Below are 25,896 nucleotides of genomic sequence, written 5' to 3'. Positions count from 1 at the left end.
GGCCCTGCTTTTTTGGACTTTATTGCATTTTCATTCAGTTCAGTTCAGTTCAGTTCAAAAGAACGGATTCATCTTGTTTTGTAATTATTTTTATTCTTGATATTGCAATTAAAATTGATAATTATTACTTATATACGGAGTATATATATATATATATATATATATATATATATATATATATATATATATATATATATATATATATATATATATATATATATATATACTTCCTCCATTTTTTTTAATTGCACCATTTGAGATTTCACGCTTGCCAATACACTACTTTAACCACTAATATCTTTCATTATACATTTTGAAAAATTGTAAAAATTTGATAATTTGATAATATATTTAGAAACGAATCTAACAAGATCCCACATGAATATAGTTTTCCTTACATATAAATCACAAAAAATAACTATATAAGAATGTGTGAATAGTGCTAAAACCAAGATGGTGCAATCATTAAAAAATGGAGGAAGTATAAATTATTATTATCGTTATTATTATTTAATATTACTATTATTGTATTAATATTATATGTAATTATTGTTATTAGTAAATAATTATGATTATTGTAGTTATTATTTATTATTTACTATTTCTTATTTATTATTTCTTATTTCTTATTTCTTATTTCTTATTTCTTATTTATTATTCATTCAGTTCCATTCAGTTCAGTTCAGTTTAGTTCAGTTCAGCTCCATTAAGGTCACTTCAGTTAAATTCAGCTCCATTAAGTTCAGTTCAGTTCAGCCAAATAAAATTCAGAAGAACATGGCCCAAATAAGATAGACTTTCATAAACATTGATACAAATACATGTACAATTTGTGTTATGTTAAGAGTTAAATATTCATTCGACACTGGACAGGCGTGTCCATGCTTCCTAGGCTTTCGTCGTAACCTGATCCACTTGCCGGTTATAACCCGTGACTCTGAGTATTACAATAACCTGAACCCACCCTAAAATCGACCCGAGTGACAATCTAGAGTTCTAGACAACCATTTTTAGTGTTTACAGTTTTACTCTCCCCAAATGTCAAAATCTGTCAAGATTTACCACGAAACAAATTGTTGCAATACCAGATCCAAAGCAAACGGCATGCTGTAGTGTGAAAGCAAGCAGAAGTTACAGTGATCAATTTTGCATCTTCTTCGTCTTCCTTCTTGCAGTCGAAGAAGACGACTGCACCAAAAATGGTGGCTCCTAAGAACTCCTCCTCTCCTTCTCTCCCCAAATCCGGCGCAATTTCCAAGGGCTACAACTTCGCTTCCACTTGGGAACAGGTCTCTTTCTCTATCCTCTCAATCCCCCCCTAATTATATGATAATTGCATTGCATTGGATTCAATTAGGGTTATATTGCTAATACATTGATCTTTTTTATTTAATTTATTTTATCAATGTTGAACATTTGATTTGATTTATTGAATAGATTAGGCGAAATTACAGATCCGACATTGTTTGTTGGTAATGTATGTTTGTTCTGAGTTTAGTTTTTGTTATCAATTCAGAATACTCCATTGACAGAGCAACAGCAATCAGCGATCGTTGCCTTGTCTCATGCTGTTGCTGAGCGTCCCTTTCCTCCCAATTTGGTATATTCCGTTTATTTCTGTATGTGAAATTTGTGATGGTGGTTTCATTTAGGTTTCAAGTGTTGAAATTGAGTATATGTGTGTCGCATAGACGCAGGATCGAGTTCCGGGGCAGGGACATGGTTTATCCATTGATACTCAGGACAGTGTTGCTGATAGTTCTGCTGCCATTGAGGCTGTTTTGGTCAACACAAATCAGGTGATCAACTTGTTTTGAAAATGGTGCAGAAAATTCAAATTTGTTTTTTTCCCCCAGAATTGAGTGAATGAGTATTTGGAAAATAAGTATTGCCATTACTACTTTTTTGTTGGAGAATGCAAAATAGAAATAGGCAAAAGGATCACATTGTCACTTAATCGGAACCAATGACAAAGCCCATACTTAATCTACTTGTAGCCACATAGACTTACAATTTCACCCACAATAGCTAAACGTAAGAAACTACGTAGATAAAATGGAGATCATGTCCTACAACTCTATATCTTACTTATCGTTGTTAAAATGCTAAGTTGCTCAAGTACAGAGTGAAAGTCAGACCACTAACTCACTACAGAGTAGTACCTAAGTGCTACTCATTTTAGTTGAAGCATTGAACTATATTAATTTTCCTCTGGCTTTTCCTATACTGCTTGCTTTAAGGACGTCTTAATTAGACATGGATGCTATTTTTTGTGACTATTAAAATTTGATACAGAGGCGAAAAACAAATGGATTTGCCATTTCTAAAGAGTTCAACTCTAGTAGTCTCAGCAGCGAACCAAGTGTTGATGCATAACTAAAGTGATTTGTCTTATCCACAGAGAGATAATTTCTACCACTGTAGTCGACTAGTCGTTTTATGCATCATATTTGGCAGTTGTCCGTCTGATTTGTTAACTTTGTCATGTTCCTCAAAGCTCACAGAGTTACTTCATTTTGCTGTTCGGAAGACTGACATGTTGGAATCTTTCATGCATGTTTTTAGAATTTGAGGTTTATTCATGGAAATGTAATGACCTGATGAAAGAATGTGAAAAGGCATAAGATTTTGAAGTTGTTAGTTTAGAATTCAGAAGTAACCATTAGCGGAACGCTGTCTTTTCTCTTCTGTACTGCAGTTTTATAAATGGTTCACAGATCTCGAAGCAGCAATGAAATCAGAGGTCAGTCATTGTGTATTGTTGATGCACTAGTTATGGTTCTGACGACGCTTAGCTATTGTCTCTGATTATACCTTTTTTAGACAGAGGAAAAGTATAGACATTATGTGGATACTTTGATACAGCGCATTCAAACTTGTGATGGTATACTTCGGCAGGTTGGTATGCTATATTAACATTACGATCTTCAATTTCATTGAGTGGCTTTATGATACAGGTTTTGGTTATCAGCTAATCTTTGCCTCTTGCATGGTTTGCAACTTTGGCTATCTTTGGTGTAGGTGGATGATACCCTTGAACTGTTTAATGAGCTACAGTTTCAACATCAAGCAGTGGCAACTAAGACTAAAACTCTTCATGATGCTTGTGATAGGCTGGTATTTTTTCTATCTCATGATTTTGGTTAAACTGGATTGCAACTGATTTAAGTTCTATTTATTACAAGATCTATTCCTTGGGGGGTTTAGATTGGTGATTTATACATTTAATTTAATGAAGCTAGCTTATATCTTTCGGTTGGGAGTTATATTGGAGCTTTGGAGGAGTTCATTTTTTAAAAGACTAAGAGGATAAAGGCAGGGTTTTTTTTTGAGAGGTGCTCCCATTTATTATAGTCTAGTAGGCGGTGGTATGAGAGATTACAGTTCAACTAAACTTGTGCATTGAAGGTCTTATCCTTAGAGGTTTGACAAGGTAAGTTTGTTAGACACATAGCATATACCAAGAGTGCATAGGGAGGGGGGGGGGGGGGGGGGTGGATAAGAGGATCCTTTTTTTGGGTGAAGTTAGGTGATCTTTGGGATTTGTGTTTCTCTTGATAGGTTATTGGAGGCAATTATAATGTAATTGGCTATGGGGTTGCAAGAAGGGTTAGTTACATTTTATATAGTGTTAGTTCAATTTTTGTGTGTAGGACATGGACTCAGAGGAAGGATGTTCTATTACATAAAGACAGTTTTGTAACAGATTTGGACTTATTTTTCGGCAAATTGCCATTTTATGTCGTGTGTTCTAAAATCACATCATGACTTACGTTAAATAAGCATATTAGCCGTTGACGCCTTTTCAAAATGTTAAGCATGTTGATACGTGATACTATTTAATTTCACATTTAAGATAAGCCTTTCATATTATAGTCAGTGTAAATGTTTAGACTTTCTTATTTATAACTTAGGACAAAATAAAAATATGAGGCTTAAAGAATATTTTAAGCTATTAGCTAAAGAAGTAAACACTCTTGAATTCTAACGATGAACTGGATAATTTTTTTGAGTCAAATTAGTGAATTACGTTGTGATAGCCATGAAGCGTGTCGTAATACCCACGAAACATTGCTTCCATGACTCTGCGACAGTTAATTTTATCTAAGGATTTTTTAGGAGTTATATCACTTTTGAACACTCATGTTACCTTCTTTTTGGGTACTGTGTCCTTGAGGTTTTTCAAATGCACGACTTATAAGAAGATGGAGAAGTTATTGAGGTTTGTTGCATATGCTTGGTCTGGATGCCACTATCCTTGGACTCACTTTTCCCTTTGGAATTAGTTTAGTTGACTTACTTCTGAGAACATGTGGCTTTAGGAATATTAGGGTCTTTTCTGGATTGTGGTTATAAATGTAAGTGATATGTTATCTGCGTTGGATTTTGGAGACAAGGAAGTAGAACTTCTTTAAGGAGGGTGCAATACTGCAATATGTAGGAGTTAGGGATTTATGGTCATAAAAGAGGAAGCTATTTGGGAGAGAAGTGATGATTGCTGAGTAATTGGCTTCTCTTTTTAGAGCTTTGGAAGATACTGAATTGTAGTGAAGAAGAATTTGGTGCATTCAAATTTAAGGGAATGGAGAAGCATGTCTAAAATACGAAAGTGGAACCGTGGGATAAGGTTAAGGAGCAATAAAATTGTTCCAAGCCACTTCTTTGAAGTGGTCACTGGAACATAGAGGGGAAGTTACATCAAGGAATCAGATTCGTGTGGGAGGACTGAGAAGTTAGCAAGCTTGACAAAAGAAACTTACTTTTGCTGGGATCAACTTAATCATATTGGGGGCAAGGGTTTGTGCTGGGAAGTGAGGCTGTTCATTAAGGTAGAAATGGGAGTGTGGATTAAGGTTTGGGATCTATTTAATGTGGGATAGGTGCTAGCCTGCTAGGTTGTTATGTTGGTTAGGGTGGTTTACGAAGCACGAAATTGGTGTGCATTTAACTTTTTCCATTTTAGATAACTGAAATGCATAATACCGGAAAGAAATTCCACAAAGCAGTTCTTGGGTTGAGAATTTGAGATATATATCAATAGAAAGAAAAAAGACCCCCAAGGAATGAGTAAGAGGAAAAGAATAGAATTTCCTGTTGACATTAGCTAAAAGACTTGCAAAAATGAAGTTCCTTTTGTTATGTACTTCGTGTCAAAGTATTTTCTTCGAGTGTTGCTCATGCCAGCAAATAGAAGAAAACTGTAGGAGTAAACTTCTTTTCCAAACTTCTTGAAAGAAGAGGAACCTTCCTTTATTAGGAAACCTAGTCCCATTGAGATCAATCTTTTAAGAAATAAAGCAGCTCCAAAATCCTTCAAAGTGATTCTTCTTCCCATTCATTCGAAAGTCTTCGAAATGCTTCAAAATCCTGATTGCTTTTGTCAGGTTTGCAACAACTTAAAGCATACATCTTGTAGGTCGTAAGATTTGGAAATGATGAACTGTTGAAAATGATTGCTTTCTTTCGTCTATAGTCTTGTTTACATACACCCACTACTCTTACCTGGGTGGGCTTATTTACCACTTTATTCAAAGATCTCATCAACAAAATAAAGATGGTAGAGAGTTGAATGCCTTGATATTATCCTCAGGAGCTTGAATATAAGCCTGTTGTCTTCCCAGGCATATCACTGAAAAGAAAGCCATAGAAATATAACATCGCACCCACTTCCTCCAATAACATGGATATTACATCTTAAAAAAGGTAGCTATTTGTAAAGTCTCAGTAAGCATGATAAGAAAGTCTCAGCAAAAATGCATTGATTGAGATCAGATGGTGTTTTTGCAGATAGCTTACTGGTATAGCCCTATGCCTGTATAGGCAAAACCTATGGAGAACCTAGAAAAACGTGGTATGAAGAATCAAAATAATTCGTAAAGATAAACTATCATTCAGTATACTGAAGTTTAATTGTCAAAAGTTTCAAAATTCAATAAAATTTAATCATTTTATGGCTTCAGAATTAATTTTAATGCTTTGGAGATTTGAAAACTTATCTCTATTGATCTTACTCTTTCAATATTTTTAGGCTGACAACATGTGTCCATTTCATTGCAAATTCCTTTCCACCCAAAGATGATTCTTGTTTGGCTTTGTTAAGTTTTTGGGGCAGCAGGTAGTTTTATTGGAAAGATGGTGTCAATCATGGAACCTAGTTGTCGAACTTCATTAATGGCAATGTCTTTTCTTTCACCCGGATAGATACATTTGCTATGATGACACTTCCTTGATGCTCCTTGATGCCTTTCTACTATTATTCTTGTTGCAATTTGCAAACCAAAAAAGTTAGGTTGGGTGTTGGGTTGTGCATTGGGTTTGACCTTAGAGGAACATCTATAATCTTTTTATTGAGATGTTTATTTGTTTTTTCAAGTTAATGAAAAAATGGCATCCTTTTTTTGCATGTTCGCATATTCAGTTGGGTTATGCCTATGTTCAATGTTGTATGGACATGTAAATACAATAAATTTTTAATTATGCATTTATGCTAATCCTGTATCCCTATAAATTGGTTTTTCATCTTCGGTTTTGCAGCTGATAGAAAAGCAGAGATTGATTGAATTTGCAGATGCTCTTCGGAGCAAGCTTAGCTACTTTGATGAATTGGAGAACGTAAGCCTTTACTATCCTTTTCCTTTGGCACCTTTCAGAAGGTGTAGTGTGTGTAGTGTTTACTAAGTACCACTTTTTTCCCCTAAGGCCCCGTTCTATTGGACTTATTTTGACTGAACTTATATTATCGGAACTTATCTGAACTTAACATAACTTGTTTTATCTGAAAAAAAACTTATTTTGTCTGAAATTAACTTATTTGTGTGTGAAAATGTCTGAAAAAAACTTAGTTTTGCTGAACTTATATTATTTAAACTTATCTGAACTTATTTTGTCTGAAATAAGTCAAAATAAGTCGAACAGAACAGGGCCTAAGTAACACTTTTCCCCCCCTCTTCTGTATTCTTTCGCCGTCTATATCAGATTAATCAAATCAAATTGCAGACCATGTAACATTGAGAGTGATTGTGGGTCCATGTTGTTTCATTGGCTTCCATGGTTGTCTATTTATATTTTTTCTCGTTTTGTATGTCTTGATTCATAAGCTTTACTGTGGTACTTTAAATTTGGATGCTGTTCATATAATCTGGTATTAGAAGCTTTATAAGATAGAATTTGCAATACTCTTTTCCGAGATATACATTTCTAATCAATCTTTCATTGTTTTACATACTTTTTTCAGATTTCAACAAGCTTTTATTCCCCTAGCATGAGTGTTGGAAATCGTGACTTTCTTCCTCTGCTGAAGCGGCTAGATGAGTGCATATCGTATGTTAATATCTATTGCCACTCTTCTTGAGAAAATTAGATTTCTACTCTCCTTTTTTTGTTCCCCCCTTTCCCCAGTTTTGACTATGTTTCTAAGAGCACTGTAATATTCTTTGTGATTTTTGTATCTTCAACTTGCATGTTGTTGTATTCAACTTACTATGCTTGCTTTTCTGAATTGTAGATATGTTGAGAGCAACCCCCAATATGCAGAATCCAGTGTCTACTTGGTCAAATTCCGGCAGCTCCAGGTAGTAATGACATTTTCAAAGCATTTATCCACCATATGACTCTTAAGTTACTGTGTATGTTACTAATAATGTAACTCTACAATCAAGTTTCTCAGATTCCAAATATAAATTTCTTCATTTAAATTTTGATGACAGTCACGAGCATTGAATGCGATACGGTCTCATATCCAGTCAGTCCTCAAAAATGCCTCATCTCAGGTAGACTATCTGCTAAAGATAAGAGTTGCATTAATTCCTATTGATAGAGTGAGAAAATCTTGAAATGCAAGTTGTTTTGATTAGGTTCATGATGCAATACGGAATATTGGTGGCAGTAAACCAGCTGTCTCTGAAAGCGTGGAGGCATCCGTTATCTATGTCCGTTTCAAGGCTGCTGCAAGTGAGGTAATTCTCCTATTAATGGTTTTGAGATATTCGTTTCTGGGGTGTGGCTACAGGCAAAGCCCCTGGGAGGATGTTTATGAAGTTTGATGAAGTAGATAGTAAGGGGACAAGCAGTCTATGCCCGAATGAGTATCCTTTGTTTTCTCACTTCTCTTGAAAGGAAAATTATTATTTCCTCTATTTCTAAAAATAAGCCACCTTTGATTATAGGTCACTTTTAGAGAATTGAGTTACTTACCATGATTGTTCTTAAATATTTTAATTGTCCCATCTCTGCAACACCAAAAGTAGAGCTTATGATTTGTTTCGTAGGTGTGTGTTTTTTGGTAGTTGTTTGCTTTAGCGTGCTTAGTGAAGGAATGCCTTCTTTGTAAATAACTCTATTCTTTTCATTAATGGTTTTACTTATCAAAAAAATTAAAATAAAAGTAGTCTTTATATGACTACTTCTTCTAGTGTATCACTAAGGGTAGTATAGGAAATTTCAAAGTTTAAGTTACCAACTTTAAAGAATGGTTTATTGTTTTTCTATGGCCTAAAATAGAAGTGTGACTAGTATTGAGGGACAGTGGACTAGTGGAGTATCATCATCTTAAAATCAGAACTACAGAGTATTGCATAGAAAATACTGCACTCTTTCCTGTAGTATCTCATGTCTTCGTTACAGTGTTGAAGAATAGATATTACATTTCGAATTAGAAAGTTGTTAAAAAAGGATACCGAGTAGCAGAGAAGGTGTGAGAAATCTGCATAAAAATTTAAACAATTTGATTACTGGAAATGGATGAAATCAAAGATTTTAAATAATAATACCGAGGATCAACAAAAAGTATACATCATAATCATTATTTTTTTATGTGAGAAAGATGCTTGCATTATTCCTGTTGGAGATCAAATCTTTTCTGGATGATCTTTTCAGTTCAGTTTAAAATTGATTTTGAAATACAGTCACAACAAATTCTCCAAATGTCCCCCTTGCTATTCCCAAAGTATTAGCATGCTGTTGCAGTGAGTTGCTTGATCATTGTTAATTTACGGTATTCAACTCTGATGGGAATTTGTGCAGCTCAAAATTGTATTGGAGGAAATTGAGAGTAGATCATCGCGGAAAGAGTATTCCCAGCTTCTCGCAGAATGCCACAAGTTGTACAGCGAGCAGAGGCTTTCATTGGTTAGTTGGGGTTGTCTCTGTTGTTTATGTACGTTTGAGCAATTGTGACCCTCTTTGTTTTCTTATACTCACCTTCTAAATTTACTTTATCACATGAAATTTCAGCTGAAAGGCATTGTGCAGCAGCGAATATCTGACTTTTCTAAGAAAGAGGCATTGCCATCATTGACTCGGTCTGGTTGTGCGTACTTGGCTCAGGTGATTTTACTATCTCAGACTAGCAATTCATGGAAAAGTTTGGTACATATTGTTACACTGTTTCTAAATCTAGAATTTAAGATTGTTTTTACTATTCCTTCCTCCGTACAACTGGAGTACTGGACTGGTGCTCCGTCCTGACTTTATCAACTACTTAACAGGGGAGCTTGATTTAGAATGTTTCTGCTGAATAAATTTCTCATATTTGTAGATTTCTAATCTTAACAACTATATACGGCCTCTTCCATTGTGAAAGATTCCTTAACCCAACTAACTAGCATGCAAGATAAAAGAAGTACTGTGTAAAGGATAAGCCCTAAAAATTTAGATTCTCATACTGGACTCTGAACCTTACACTTTTTATAAACAGGTTATAATCTATTTATTCCCTAGAAAACAACTTAAAGATACACTGAAGATTACGGTTTCTCAATGTGCATCATTTTCTCATTCCCGAAAGATATTTGGCCTCAGATGTGAAAGCAAGCTAGAAAGAGAAGTGCATGACTCAAACATCCATGACTAGTCTAAGAATTTAACAGATGTTCATCATCATCATCATTTATCACCCTTCACTGAGATATGTTCCTTACAAGTTGCGAGGGCAACCCAAGAATATCACAAGGGATGCTATTTATACTACGTCTGTTCCTTAATGTTCTTGACGTTTACTATTTGCACACTAATTAAAAACAAGCAAGAGAGTAAAAAAGTGTGGTTGCAAGTGGAGAAAGTAAGCATGTGGGAAAACATATGTCCTTTTGTGTGGGGTGGGGGGGGGGGGGGGGGGGGGTACAAGGGAACGGGCTCATGGAGAAAGCGTAAAGAACAAAATGGAACGGAAGCAGTACTATTATTTTTAGTCTTCTAGCTTGTAGGGATGTTCTGTGAGCCTTTTGATAGATGTTCGGGCCGTACGGTACATAAAAATGTCCTTGTTGGAACTTATGTGACTGAAAGGTTCAAAATCTCTCTGCCGATTTTAATAATGACTGGAAACTCAAAGGAATCCATGCACCTGGCTTGGAAGAAGGCTGAGTATCAGATTCATAGTATAGTATTTGAATTTGGTAAATATTAGTTGGGGGGGGGGGGGGGTCGTTGAGAAATTTCCAAGATCTATGAATGAGGAAAGAGTTCTGTGGAGTGTTTCTAAGAACAATCCGTAAATTAGATGTATCTTTGATAATTTGTATTGCAAATGTGTTGTAAGTGTCCCTTTATATATCATATAAGGGAAAATATCTATGAACTCGGATGACATCAGTTAGAGGACAAAAGATGAGTGCTGGATTGTGTTCTCTGAGCACTGTATTTTCTCATACCATTATTTTCTACACAGACTAAATGATGAGTAGGATTTTAGGAATGTCAACTGTACATACTGCAATACCACTGGCATAGACAAAAAATAATTTTCCTGCATATTACTTATGGAAAAGTTAATGAGAACTTAGGTGCTTACTCCGTGCAATGACCATGATCAGACTGGTTGAATGATGTAACAACTTCACCATAGACATAAACTGTTGTCCAGATAAGTTAATATGCGTAAGTTTTGTATGGTTCAACAACAATAACAGGCCTTAGTCCCAAAATGAAACTCTTGTATGCTTCCCGGATTCAAAATTAATTTTTAGTACGCAATTTATTTTCTAGATCCACATGATCCCCTTGTGGTATCTCCACTAGAACATTAGAATGGAGCGAGTGATGGTTATTGGGAGGAGATATTTTGAGTAATTTTAAGGGTTATGTTATTGATTGGGTATTTAAGTAGTTATATTATCAGCGAACTTTCTACTGTTATGATTAAACTCACACCTAGACACCTAGTATGACTGACGTGTTATTGACAAAAGCTTCCCATTTATGATTAAACTTTCTACTGTTATGATTAAACTCACACCTAGACACCTAGTATGACTGACGCGTTATTGACAAAAGCTTCCCATCTATATATGGCTATAGTTTTCACTCGTCAACTTGGATGATGGGATACCTTTTTATTTTTTGGAATAAGCATAATGAGAAATAGAAAAGGTCTGCATAGTTGATATGCAATTTTCCGACATTTGTCACAACATGGTGGATCCAAAAAGTTGTACTTTGCCAACTGAACAAGCTACTTGTGGATTTGTGTGATTTCACATTTTTGTTAACTTCAATATGGTAAAACTTTAAAGTTGCACATCGTCTTTTATTTCACTCTAAGACACATCAAATCGTTATTTCAGGTTTATCAGCTCGAACACCAACTTTTTAGTCATTTTTTCCCGGCTTCTTCAGAGGATGTTTCAAGTTTGGCTTCTTTGATAGATCCTCTGTGAGTTACTGTTGCTTTTCTGGCTCATTTAGTTCCTTTATGTACACTCTCAAGTTTCTATTATCGTATTTGATAATTTGATTGACTAATATATCGATTTGTCCCTCGAGTTTGGTCCCAAACCCTGTTTTTGTGTTTGAATAATTGTCGTACAGTTTAGCTAATTTATGGATTGAATTTGATCCATTGTCTGAATTTATGAGCAACAGCCGATACACAGTCCTCGCTGCTTAGGCATTACAAGAAAAAAAATCTCTAATTTCCAGTTATCCGTAATCTAGGTGGCAAGTAGTTTTACAATTGTTCCTGTTCTCATCTCCGGGTACAGAGTTATCAGCAGAATAAGGGGTAAATAAAACGAGCTACATTTCTCTCAGATTCTAAATGAACTATCTCTTGGACGGCATATTTTCAATTGGTCTCGGGTTCATAGTCTTTGCTAAATTAATTTGAGAGCATAATTTCCTCCATACTTGCTGTCATATTGTTTGATGATGGATTAATTCTACAAAGAGGACTTTCGACTAAATCATACCTTATAATCCTCTATACTATCCATGTGTCATAGTGTTCCCTTGACTTGCTTCAAACTCTTCCCATGTTGTGGTTGAATTCTGAAATATAATGTCATGGCTTAATGAAAAGTCTTGTGTCTGTTTCCAATCTCTGCCTACTTGTGGTACAGTCTTAGTTTGCAAAATACGCCTCAGGTGTGGTTAGGTGTGAGGAAGTGCAGGTCTCTTTGCATCTGGCACACCTGGGTGTAGCGATGCGAAAACGGTGCACAGAGGCATGTGCTTCCACCAAGGCACGTAGAAAGCCATCGTGCTGCCTAAATGACGTAAGGAGTGTAAATGGGAAATTTTGAAATGGAAATTCTCAAGATTTTAATCACTCACGTCACTAGTGAATTCTACTCCGCAGCTCCGCTCCTCCCTCCTTTTACCTCTGCCTGATTTAAGCCCCAAAGCTAACCCTGATGTGGCTCGATTGGCCAGCTCCCAACTGCTGAAGCTTCAATTTCCTCATCTTCTGTCTTCTGAAGCAGTGCTAGAGTCTTTTCCACCGGTGAATGGTTGTCTTTAATTGTTTTCTCCTTCTCACAGGATAAGCCTTAATCTTCTTCGGTTTACTCATTTTTCTTTTTTGAATTCTTTTTCTTCTCTATAGTCTATAATATTTATTCATCATTTTCTCTCTTTTTCGAGATTTTACTGTACTCTCTCTTTTGATTTCTCTTTCCCTTCTTCAGTCTTTTTCGAAGCTCTCTGTTAATAAATTTCTCTCTTCTTTTCAGCCTTTCTCAATCCTAAATTTTCTTTACTTTTTTTGGGGGCTGAATTTTTTTAAGTTTATGCGTGTTGTGCTACAACTATAAGAAACTATAGTATTTACATACTTAAATACAGCTTGTTTTCCAAAATTTTCAGAGATTTCTATGAATTCACTATTGTATCAGGATTATTACATTACTTCCTCTGTTCTTTTTTAAATGACACAATTATTTAGGCACGTTTGTCAATGCACGATTTGAAACGTTAATATCTTCCATTATGGATAAGAAAAAATTATAAGAAGTTGATATTTAAAACATATTTATTAAGACGAATCTAATAAGACCCCACACGGCTATGTTTTTTCTTAATTATAAATCACAAAATAAAGTTAAATGAGCTTTTGTGAATAGTGTCAAAACCCCAATTGTGTCATGTAAATAAGAACGGAGGAAGTACATGTGATAAAATACCATACTTTATGGTATTTTATGCAATGGTAGTGGTCAACTGGTACGATATGTTGCATATTTAAGAATTTATAATACAATAATGATATTATTATGCTCACAATATGGTGTAGAAATTGTTCATAAGCTTTTTTGCAAAGAGGTCTTCGTAGTGTGCATGATGCTTACGCGGTCGCCGCATCTCGTGCCTCATTCTTGGTAACCTTTGCTCCTTGGTGTGCTTCAAGTATTTTAAAAATAAGGTTAGAACCAAGGCTATTATAGATGAATTGAACTGCTCAAGAGGAGTTCTTTTAACCGGTATTGGGAAAACTTACTATTAGCACGATTGAAAAATGTAAAATACCTATGTATTCCGCAAGTTTGGCTTATTTTGGGTTTTCTTGTAGGAACAGAATAGAAAATAATTTGTAAAAGTCAAGTCTCCTTGTGTGATTTAACTGCAATTTCGTTGTCACTTCAGTCACTTTGAATTATTTTCTGAGGGTGTTCTGTATGACTGTATCTGTTATAGCACAACCACTGCTCTCTTTTCCAGTCTTTACTCAGTTATAAAACTTGTAGTCCTCTATTATATTTGCTATAACTTCTTCCTTGATGCGATAAAAAGTTTCATGTCTAAGAAAGAATATAGTGCTTTTCTTGGGGGAGTATTGGGAGAGAAAGATGTTTGTTATTGAGATCATGCAAGGAGTTCAAGAAGATATGCCCAGTGCATTGTATTATTTCGACTAGTGATAATTTACTTTTATGCTGACTATACAGTAGTAATAGTACAAATAACGACGTGCTGGATATAGAGATGTCTGGAATTTCGATTTATGCAATTTCATCTCAAACCTGTTTAGGAGCAGTAGGGAGAATATTCCCTATATGATTAATGATGGATATAATATTGTTATATGAATAGGTCTTCCATTTCTTCCTAGCCCAATATCAATTTTTTTATAGCAAATATGGTAATTTTAATGTTCTGTTTTCCTTTTCCCATTCTGATATTGCTCCTCAACTGGATTTGCAGGTGCACTTACTTATATGATACCCTACGCCCAAAGTTTATTCATGAAACAAATATAGATTTCCTCTGTGAACTTGTTGATGTGCTGAAAGTAGAGGTCCTTGGAGAGCAGCTCAGTAGACGAAGTGAATCATTAGCTGGTCTGCGGCCAACTTTTGAAAGAATTTTGGCTGATGTACATGAACGACTTACATTTCGCGCTCGGACTCATATTCGTGATGAAGTGAGTATTACACTAATTTTGCAACTCATCATCTCAGTGGTTAATTTTTTATGACTCTGTAGACGTGCACCATAGCATCTCGGTGTTGTTATTAGCTTCGTGGTTCTTTCTTTAACTGTATTCTTAATGATTTTTTTTTTGTCTAATGGAAGCTTTCTTTTTCATCCTCTTTATTTGGTTGTAGATAGCAAATTATTTTCCTGCTAATGAAGACTTGGATTATCCTGCAAAGCTGGAACAATCCCCTGAGGTTATAGAGGAAGCTCAAACTGTAAGTGTTTGTGCGATGGAGATCAGTGGACTCGGTTTAATGTACCTTGAACATTTTTCATCCGTTAAGTTAATCCTAGTCTCAACGTATTCGGAAGTAGGTTGCGTTTTATTGTCACCAGACTCACCACGCATAATTTAGCAATTTAATACTGATAAATGCCTTTCTAAATTTGAAGGCTAATACGCGAAAGAGTGAAGTTTACGATATGATGGCCTTGTCTGTAGAAAAAGTTTAATTTGTAACCCAATTTTTGTTTTGTTTACACATTTTGGGAAAATTGATTCCGAGCTTACACCATACAGTTTTAGTAGCTTTTAATCCATCAATACATGCTACATGCTAGAAACCGTCTAGTGTGAAACTTGAATGACGCACAGACACATAGATCATTCACATACACATTTGGGCATGAACGGGCACACAATCATATAAGCGCGTATGTGCTACGCACAAAATTTGTGATTTCTGCATTAATGCATTATGCTATAATTTATGTCTCTTTCCAAGTAATTCTGGTTTGAAAAAATGCAGAGTGAAGAGAATCAAGATGTCTTCAAATCATGGTACCCGGCCTTGGAAAAAACTCTGTCCCTGCTGTCAAAATTGTATCGATGTTTAGAACCAGGCGTTTTCACTGGTCTAGCTCAGGTATTTAGTGATCAGACAACCAAGTTTCCCTTTTTCCATAATTTTTATTATTTAATAGATGTTGCCGCGTGTGTTTTCCAACCAACTCACAAAATTTAATTGTTTCAGGAAGCAGTGGAAGTCTGTTCTTTGTCCGTTCAAGTAAGTGCCTTAATTTCATAGTGATAATTTGCATCAGTTTGAGGATTTGAAATCTGCTTCTTTGTAGGTGAAGTTTGATATAGCAGTCTGCAATTTCTGATCTGCTCGTGGTCTGATTTTTACTCTTTTCAAACAAATTTCAGAAAGCAAGTAAACTCATATCACAGAGATCGTCGCCAATGGATGGGCAACTTTTCCTGATAAAGCATCTTCTAATCTTAAGAGAGCAGGTTGAACGAGTGTCTACAGTACCTGACAACTAGACTTTTGTTTTGAGCAGCAAATAGTAGCTAACTTTGAATTGTGTCCCTGCAGATTGCACCATTTGATATAGAATTTTCGGTCACGCATAAGGAGCTCGATTTCTCTCATTTGCTGGTTAGTTTGCCGATAGTTCCTAAAAGATGGCCATTTTTTTTCTTTTTTTTTGGTGTGTGTATATGTGTGTGTGGGTGTGGGGGGGGGGGGGGGGGGGGGGTTGTTGATGGGATTTATTCCAAGCTTTGGCTACCCATTCCTAGTCATTACCAAATACTATTAAGCTAGCTCGCACTCATAGTTAGCCTTCTATTGTAAGTTTTGGCTGGCAGACTATTGATGGGAACTTGAGATCACTGATCGGATTTCAGTTACTCTATGGCTCTATAGTGTAGTATGGTTAATGCATGGTCTGTTTTTCTTCTGTTAAGTCTAAGTTGTATACTTGTATAAGTTGTATGATTAATGCACTGTAAGTAGCTGACAAATGCAACTGCACTTTTGAATTTTCCATGTAAGAGACTTTTGGAAGTTTGAACTTAGAGAACAATCTTGCTAATATGAGTCTTGAAGTCTGAAGGTCATCAATGTCAAGTGGCTGATGACAAGCCATATCTTACATTTGGTTTATCTTGTTTCATGATTATGTTGATATTATACAAAAAAAGAGAGTTGTATAAGTCTATCGATTATCAAAGGAAGTGGGTCTTTTTCAATGATGTTTTCCATTTTAATGTCAGGATCATCTTAGACGACTTCTTAGAGGACAAGCCTCTCTATTTGATTGGTCAAGATCATCATCATTGGCAAGGACCTTTTCTCCGCGAGTTCTGGAAAGTCAAGTAGATGCTAAGAAGGTATCCAATGTCATCTCCTTGGCCTTGGTTGATATATACTTCATATTTAAATACACGCGATGCATGCTTCATATTTAAAAGAGTACTTAAAAGTAAGGGCATATTAGGTAGTTTAGGTGGATGCCAAATAGCTCAGGAGTTAGCTTATACAATAGAGATGTGTTATTACTGATCTATTAAGCATGCTGTGATATTTGGGCACACATTGTGAAATGATATATCAGAAGCCCATCACATTCAGAAGATAATTTTGTTTTTATTTATGTTTATTTTCTATAATCATAAAGAGATGCATCCCTATGAAATACAACAAAATGTACCAGGGAGGCTTTGCTGCTAGCTTTGTAATGTAGTGGTCAAGATGAATGCAACCTTAAACCTAGGCTTGTTTTTTAATATCTGCAATGGAATCATTTTGGAGAAGAGGAAAGAAAGTAAGAGTACAAATAATGATAGTTAAAGTAGTAATTATACGTTCCAATTAGTCATAGTAGTGCTGCAGCAGCAGGGGTATCTCTGTAGAATGCAGAGAAAATACTATTTTTTGGTCAGTGTTGACTCATTTATCTCGAAGTATCCCATGATCTGTATTGAAGTGGTCTCTTACATACAATATCTTGTAACAGAATGGAAAGTCAAGAAAATAATATCAAGGAGGAATTTAGGAAGATTGAGAGTTGATTGCATTTGGTGTGATTAAATCACCAAATCGAGCATACAATCCCAGCTTAAGTGGCTGGACACTTTCACTAAGAAAAATCTAACAAATAAAACTGTCATCAATATTCATCATCCTGTCCCTCTAAAAAAGTGTTTGCCTCCTTCCCCAAGCTAACAATACCTAACTTATTTGCATAACCTAAACTGCCCATTCCCGCTTATACTTGATGCATTACATATCTTCCTCAACTTTCTTTAGGCTACAATTTAGCAAGGTTTATCACTACTGATTTTTTAAAATCTTTTTTCAAGCATGACAATTGTTAGACCTCTGTTTATGTTTGACACTGTAGCATGTATACAGTTAAGCCAATGAACCAACACAGAATACTCATTAATTGCCTACGTATTTCTCTTGCAGGATTTGGAGAAAATTCTTAAATCCACTTGTGAAGAATTCATAATGTCGGTGACAAAGATAATAGTGGATCCGCTGCTTTCATTTGTGGCCAAGGTTTGTCTTGGAAATCACAAAGCCTTATTTATGCTTTCCTTATATGTTAGGTGATGTTCTCCTCGCCTTATTTCCTCTTATCTCGGGAAAATATTTAGTTCCGGTAAGTTAAAGTTTTGGACTAGTAAGTTCATGTCAGTTAAGTTCAAAGCCAATAAGTTCAGGTAAGTTAAGTTTAGGGCCAACAAGCGCTACCCGGCTTTAATTCACAACAATAATTAGTTCAGATAGTAATAAATTCAGATAAGTGCCTGTAAGCTAAGTTCAGGACTAATAAGTAAAGATGAATTACTGCAAGTTCAGATAACTGAAAATCAGGTAAAGAGAACACAACCTTAGTGGGACGTTCTCCCCACCGCCCCCAAACATGCTACAGATTATATTAGGAACTGAAAGAAAGAGTTGCTTATGAACTATTTTATCAATTACTGGAACTCTACCTTCTGTTTGTAGGTGACAGCTGTGAAAGTTGCAGTTTCTGCTGGCAATCAAAACCAAAAACTTGAGACTGTCGGAGTGAAGCCTCTAAAGGAGCAAGCTTTTGCGACCCCGGAAAAGGTGTCAGAACTAGTTTTGAAGGTACTTTTTATTTTTCATTTTTTCTTAAGAAACATCCAACTCTTAGGACATTGATTTCTGCTGCTTTGTCATCAGCCTCGAATTTTTTCAATTTGCTTCAGACTTTGAAGAAATGAAGACCCCTGAATTCTTAATTACTTTACCAGAAATCAAAAATACCATCTACCAGTATTCAGCAGTAAAATTCCTCTCTTATGGAAAAATAATATGGTTGTACATCTGCAGAATCATCCCAACCAGGACTTACATTTCTTCTGTTTCATCTCATTCTACTTTATAAACCCATAAGCATTTCACAGTTCTGTTCACTTTTCTCAAATACTGGAACATGGTAAACCTCAGTTGCATAAATGAGTCATAATAATCTATATATTATACTAAAAGAGAGGAAATCAATGTGGTGATGACAAATGTCACTCATTGATTCGCCTCTTTTTTTAATTAAAAAAAATTAATTAATTTTTTTTTGAGGGAATTAGAATATTTTATTTAAGGAAGTGTATTAATTAATTATTTTGATTACAAATCCTAAAGATCTGTTGATAATATACATCCTAAAAACATTTTCCGGCAAGCAAATCGGTTATATATACGGAATATATATATATTTTAGTTCATTATCATATTACGAAATATGTTTTAGCTTATAGTTCAATATCATATTACAAAGTATGTTTTCAAAGTACGGTTTATGGAATTATTCTCTACAATTTAAAGAAACAATTCCCGAACTCTTCCCACTGTAAGACCACCACCCAAACCAATGCAAATCGATTTATAACATCAAAAACAAAAAAACTAATTCAATACCAACAATGTCAGTAATACATAAAAGAGCTCCATTGTTCAACATTAAACAACACGAGTAACAACCGAACAAGGTTGAAAGAAAAGTTGGTTATATTTATTAATAGCTGCATAACCCCTGTTTAATAGAATCAAACAACTAATACACTATTTCTTTTTAATAGCGTCTGTTTAATAGAATCAAACAACAAAAGTATTGCATACTAATTATTTACGTTCAAGTAAATTTGAACCTTCTAAACTATTGTGCAAATGGTTTGTCGTATCTAAATGGATTAAACAACACGAGGAACAACCGAACAAGGTTGAAAGATAAGTTGGTTATTTTTATTAATAGCGGCATAGCGCCTGTCTAATAGAATCAAACAACTAAGACACTATTTCTTTTTAATAGCGTCTGTTTAATAGAATCAAACAACAAAAAGTATTGCATATACTAATTGTTTACATTCAAGTAAATTTGAATGAAATACTTACTATATCTAAACTATTGCGCAAATATTTTGTCGTATCTAAATAGATTATAACAAAATATCAATATTGCAAATATTGTGCATAAATATAAATTTATTTTTCCTATTTAAGGAAAAATATGCATCTGAAATATATTGTTGGTTGTTATAAATCGTAAATATTCTTTTGATATTGAACATCTTAAAAATTTACATATAAATGTAAATCATCAAGATTCCATTATTAAAGTTCATATAATTATGTAAAAATAAATAAGTATGTTATTTTTCTCAAACTAAAAATATGACTACATGCTGCTGACAAGTATACCTGTCTCTTTTATTTGCTCATTTTATAATATAGAAAATTATATTACACATAAATTAATTAATAGATAAATTAGAGTCATACTAGACTGAATGCATTATATTTCATGGTAACAATGACTTATCAATATGGAAAATTAATTTTAAAAAAATTCAATGTTTTACGTACGTAAAAAATTGACACCTAATATCTTAATTATATGGAGTACTACCTAATAAAATTGTATCTTATCATGTATAATTTTCTTAAATAATATATTATGAATATTTTATTATGGAATACAATTTTATGCAATATCTTTATACACAATAATATCATTGACAACATTACTAACTTATATACATACTTATTTAATCCATTATACAATTTAATGGTACATTCTCACGTCTTTATAGAATGGAAATGAATATCTATACATATTTTTAAAATAAGAATTATAAACAAACATCATATTATTGTTACTAATAATATGTATTGCATAGTAATTTCTTAGAGGGGATAATTTATGTAAGAGTAAACAAGATATGAATCTTAAACTTAAATTATTTTTATATTTGATAAATTGTACTACTATAGAAAAACAATTAAATTTTAATGCAAGTTTGCGATAAATTAAAATTAGTTTACCTTCTCTATATATTATAGGAATGAAAACAATTTTTGTCTATCAGGAATGAAAGCATTTTAGTATATACTACTCTTCGTTCTTTTGAGCGCTACTATGTTATTCATATTGACCAAAATCGTGGAATACTCAACAAGCAATTTGACAATATAATAATAAGCTGTTAGTTATAATTTGTTAATGGTTGTTTTAATTTTTATTATTAACCTTTTACAAAGTATACAATGGAAAATATCAATGAAATACGAACACCATATCCAAATAAAGTAACTAATATCTAAGATATTATGACTTTATGAGAAATATTATTCCCAATTGCATGACATTATTATCTACAATATATCCATATAAATATGTTAAATCATAATTAAAATAAAAAAACGGTGGAACAGATTTAATAGACATTCATCTATCTTCGCCCTGTTTAGACGTGAATAAGTAGTGGTTTGATAAGTGATGAACATTTATAGAGATAAAATAATATTCTCCATGGTGACGTGGTGGGTTTGGTTTTGAGTTTTAGCAAATGTAGTTTCTTTCTTCATAAATACAATCCACAAAGTACAACCAATTTTTTAAATTTTATTTTGACCACATAAAAACAAATGGAACCAAAAAAAATGGCGGTAGGTTCACCTTATTTAAAATGAATTTAAATTTATCTAAACTTATTTGATTTGGACTTGATTAAATCTAATAGACCTAATTAACCTTATTGGATTTGATTATAACTGATTTCAAAAGAGTAAACTTGAAATAGAGCAAGTAACAAAATTAGGTGGGCAACAAAATAATACGGGTAACACAATAAAAAAAAATGACATAATATCTATAACTTTTTTTTCAAGGGTGAAGAAAACACATATGTAATATAAGTTATAATCATTTGTTTTGAATATTTCCATAATTTTTATAATTAATAAAATATTTTGTTAATAAAATAAGTTCAATATTCTCAAAAGTGAGTAGATATACTGCACATATTATTTCATATTTAAATTTTAAAGTTACTATGTAAGGTAAAAGAAATTGCGGAAAAAATGCATTTGTAGTGGGATAATAACTAGAGATGGCCAATGTGGCGTGTTGGATGGCTCATGAGTGAGTTTGGTGGGTCGTGGGACGGGGATAATTAACACACAAACCTCTATAGTTAAATCAGAGTTGGTCGAGTCGTGGGTTGTGTCGGAAAAAATGGACAAAGTACATGATGGGTCGTGGGTTACATGGATCGTGGTGAGTTGTGCGTGTCGAGTGGGTCCGATGGGTTTGGTGGGTTACGACAGGTTTAGGCCAGATGTGACTCCAATGAGTCAGGTGTATTAGGTGGGTTTGGTGGGTTTAGACGAGTTTTAGGAACTGATGTGGGTTAGGTGGATTTAGAAGATTTTTTAAGCGTTAAAAAGTTACAAATTTTATATGAATTTAAATGAATTAATATATGTTATTCACATACTTTCAAAAAGTGGTTAATGTATATTTAAACAATACAATTAGATTTTTTTAGCATTTTAAACATACAAAATAGTTTAAATTAGAAATGGCTCGGTGGGTTGAGTTCGTGTATCGGGTGGGTTTGGTTCGGGTGTTGGGTTGGATGGGTCGGGTGTACCGTGGTGGGTTGTGTCGAGTTCGATGGGGTCGGTCGAAATGGGTTGTGTTGAAAAAACTCGACCGACGACACATTGTGTCATGGGTCATGGTCCGACCCACGTAACCCACTATGTGTTGTGTCAGGATAGGCTAGGTCAGACCCGACTCACTGTCCATCTCTAATAAAGACTAATGAGGCATGTAATCAAATGGGTACGGTCGTACGGGTAACACAATAAAAAAAAAGAGATAGTATAGGATGTTAATTGATTTTTATACCTAACATGAAATTATGGGTGACAGGTGCAAATGAGAATGAAAAACCCACAAATATTTTACTAAACAAATTTAACTTCGCCCTTAAAGTTAAGATTTGTAAACCGTGCATCGCACGGGTCTTATACTAGTGCGCTTCTAAATTTTACTTATCTTAGAAAGGATTTGGTATTGATGTTTTTACTTATTTTATAATACTTGTCATTTGAATTGGCACTACTCAATTAATTGTGCCTTGACTCTTGAGGGAAAATGACTTGATTACCTGATCGTCTGCAGGTGAACTCTATGATACAGCAGGAGTTACCAAAAGTGATAAAGAAAATGAAGCTTTATCTTCTAAATCCATCAACACGGACAATACTTTTCAAGCCAATAAAGTAAGATTTATTCAACATCATTGTGATTCTTCTTATATTTCTTCCTTTCTACCAACTAAAAAAAAGACAGTTTGGCTTGTAAGGAACCTTTTTATATACAGAAACCTGTGGAACCTGTTAACATACATGTCATTCATGTTAGATGTAAATTGATCTTTCTTCATTCCCCGTATGAAAGATCCTTATTATCAAAGGGTGAGCAGATTATATGTGACTTCCTATTTCCAAAGTGATTGGGAGACTCATGGACTGGTTCCGGTTGTTTATTATTTGCTCTTGTGTTCGCCATGCATTGTATTGTCAGAGTTCCTTGAGTTTTTCAGGAATGAGAAATTTGTGTCTCCTACCGGCTAGACCTAGGGCACCTTTTTTTTTCATTTCTCATTGCTCGTTTATTGACCCGCCCACTAACGACCCGCTATTGACTTGCGATTCGCTTTGACCCATCCATTCAACCCATTAAAAATGATATTTTTGTTACCGACCTGCTTTTGACCGGCACCGACCCTGACCCTGACCCAGCCTGCCCAATAACCAGGTCTACTACTAGCAGTATTTGTCTATCTCTAGAAGACGAATTAATTGATTGTTCAACGAATGAATTTTTATGTAGGACAAATATATTGGAAGCTCATACACAGGTACAATCGCTTCTAAAGTCAGAGTACTCAAAAGAAGAGATAGAGAGCATCAATGTGGTTTCTACAGAGGATTTACAGGTACAACTTGACAGCCTACTCTAGGAATTGTCTATGCGTGAATCAAAGCCATATACTTCAACTATTAGGAATTGTTCATATTAAATCTACAGATGAGATTATATTTCCAGGAGTGATGATTCATTGTTCACAAGATATGAGTTAATACATATTTTGAGTTCTATTATATTATCGTAGATGGATTTACCTATGTTTGTTTCACTTGTATTATATCTTTTGCAATATTTTTTCTAAGCACCAAATTCTTTTTGTTGGATCTGAGTATTCATTGTAATTAAATCATGAATAACCAATTTTGACAAATCTAACGATCAACTGAATTTGATCTCAATAATGTTTTTTTATGAGTCAATTCCGAATCTTATTTTGACAAGTATAAACATGATGACCGACTCTCGAATTGCCTTGTCTATTCGTTTTCTACATCCATACAGGCCCTAATATTCAGATTTCGATGGTATAGAACTTTTTAGTAATTAATGGGTGCGTAGGTATCCATCTATCTCTAGATGCATAGGAGCTAAAACACACTACATTATATATAACATGCCCATTTTTCTCTCTCCTCTAACCTCTCACCATTTTCTCTCTCATCAAACCCCATTTTCTCTCACCATTTTCTCTCTCATCAAAACCTCCGCATTCTCTCTCATCAAATTACATGTTTCTCTCTCTTAAAACCTCAGATTTCACTACGATAAATTCCACGGCGACTGTTACTCATGCGATTCCTGTGAATTTTTGGTCGGATTTCTAGTCGTGTCTGCCGAGTGTCTGATCAGGTTTGTCAATTTTCTAGTCCGATCTGTAAAATTTCTGATCGGATCTGTAAATATTTGTTCGATTCCGGCGAATATCTCTCTCCTTTATTTACGCCAATCAATGTTTCTTTTTGTGAAATTCGTGAGTTTTCTTTATAAACCGATCTTTAATTTGCAGTTATTCGATGTACATTTGCTGCGATTTCGTGTTTAATAATTTGCTAGTTTCATCACCAAATTTGATTGTGCTTTTAATTTACATATTGTCGTTAATTGATTTCGTGGTTGGAGATGTTCAAATTAATATGGATGTTCATTTTTTTGAACAACAATTTTATGTTGCGATTTTTAGATCTATCACTGTGCATGTTTAACTTATAAAGTTCAGTGTTCAGAATTGTAGAATGAACTACTTTTAGTAACTTGATATTGTTGTTGTTGTTGGTATTGTGATTGGGATTGTTGTTCTTGGTGGTTGTGGTAGTTATTGCTGAATATTAATTCTGAATTTGTTATGTTCAGTTTATAATTTATCATGCTCAACTTATAAAAGATGATATTACATATAATAACACGTTTGTTCCTTATGTGTGAAAAACAAGGGTGATAAAATTTTAAAAAAATTAAAAATTAATTAAAAACTAAAAATTAATTTTTTATATAAAAAAAAAGAGGAAACAAAATAATGCACTAAAAAGGAAGGCAGAAACTACTAAAACGAAGCATTTGAAGCTCATGTGCATGCAAAATTACATGCATACCTATGCAGCCAAAAATTTGGGTAGAACTTTTCAAGTGTTCGATATGGATTCAATTAACTAATTCCATTACCTATTGTTTGGTATGAAAGATGGGTAATATACTCCATTTCCAAAGGGTAATTATTACCACCAATTTGTTACTCTCCTAACCTTGTGGTAGTGGTACCCTCCTCAATTTTTAATTTGATACAAGGGATTGCTTTCCTTGGGTATATATACCAAACAACAATAACTATAACACTTAACATTACCATTTCCTTCTTAAATGTTTCCAATCCATTTCCTAGATTCATACCAATTTCTTATTTTTTTTTTTTTTGACATTGGCTTAATTTGCTTGAGAGATTCATTCCAATTTCTAGATTCATGCCAAACATGCACTCAGCTCGACTTCGTTCGTCTGCGGCCCGTTACATATCCCATGTCTTTCTATCACAATGTCGTTTTATTTTGAAAATTTGTGATTGTATTAACAATGTAGATAGAAGATTGCAAGCCTGACCTCTTAAACATTTTGATGCTTATCACCCAAGAAAAGGTCAAGGACATATGAAGTATATGCGTAGAAGACCCCTCAAAACACATGGTCAAGAGCTACCCAATGGTTTTAGCTAGAAAATTGCTTGCA

The 25,896-nt window shown here is 34.2% G+C and overlaps 1 protein-coding gene across 2 annotated transcripts; it reads left to right on the top strand.

Annotated features, from left to right (window-relative positions):
• Positions 1-978: 978 nt before the first annotated feature.
• Positions 979-24,010, top strand: LOC110796786 (conserved oligomeric Golgi complex subunit 3). Of its 2 annotated transcripts, XM_022001868.2 has the most exons (25): positions 979-1,289; positions 1,517-1,600; positions 1,692-1,799; positions 2,699-2,743; positions 2,824-2,898; positions 3,022-3,117; positions 6,535-6,612; positions 7,235-7,320; positions 7,505-7,571; positions 7,707-7,769; positions 7,854-7,955; positions 9,022-9,126; positions 9,232-9,324; positions 11,562-11,650; positions 14,416-14,635; positions 14,820-14,906; positions 15,441-15,557; positions 15,666-15,698; positions 15,842-15,928; positions 16,014-16,076; positions 16,697-16,813; positions 17,895-17,987; positions 18,441-18,566; positions 22,927-23,027; positions 23,641-24,010. In XM_022001868.2, exons 1-25 carry the CDS (start codon positions 1,200-1,202, stop codon positions 23,768-23,770), a joined length of 2,355 nt encoding a protein of 784 aa, XP_021857560.1. In that variant the 5' UTR covers positions 979-1,199; the 3' UTR covers positions 23,771-24,010. The 2 variants fall into 2 exon arrangements, with proteins under 2 accessions (XP_021857560.1, XP_021857561.1); XM_022001869.2 differs by lacking the exon at positions 979-1,289 and having other exon boundaries at positions 1,570-1,600; positions 2,828-2,898.
• The last annotated feature ends 1,886 nt before the right edge of the window (positions 24,011-25,896 follow it).

Source organism: Spinacia oleracea, chromosome 2, assembly GCF_020520425.1.
Source record: "Spinacia oleracea cultivar Varoflay chromosome 2, BTI_SOV_V1, whole genome shotgun sequence".
NCBI classification, from domain to species: domain Eukaryota; kingdom Viridiplantae; phylum Streptophyta; class Magnoliopsida; order Caryophyllales; family Amaranthaceae; genus Spinacia; species Spinacia oleracea.
The sequence above is the reverse complement of the archived record's forward strand: the minus strand, read 5'-3'. Positions and strand labels throughout refer to the sequence as shown.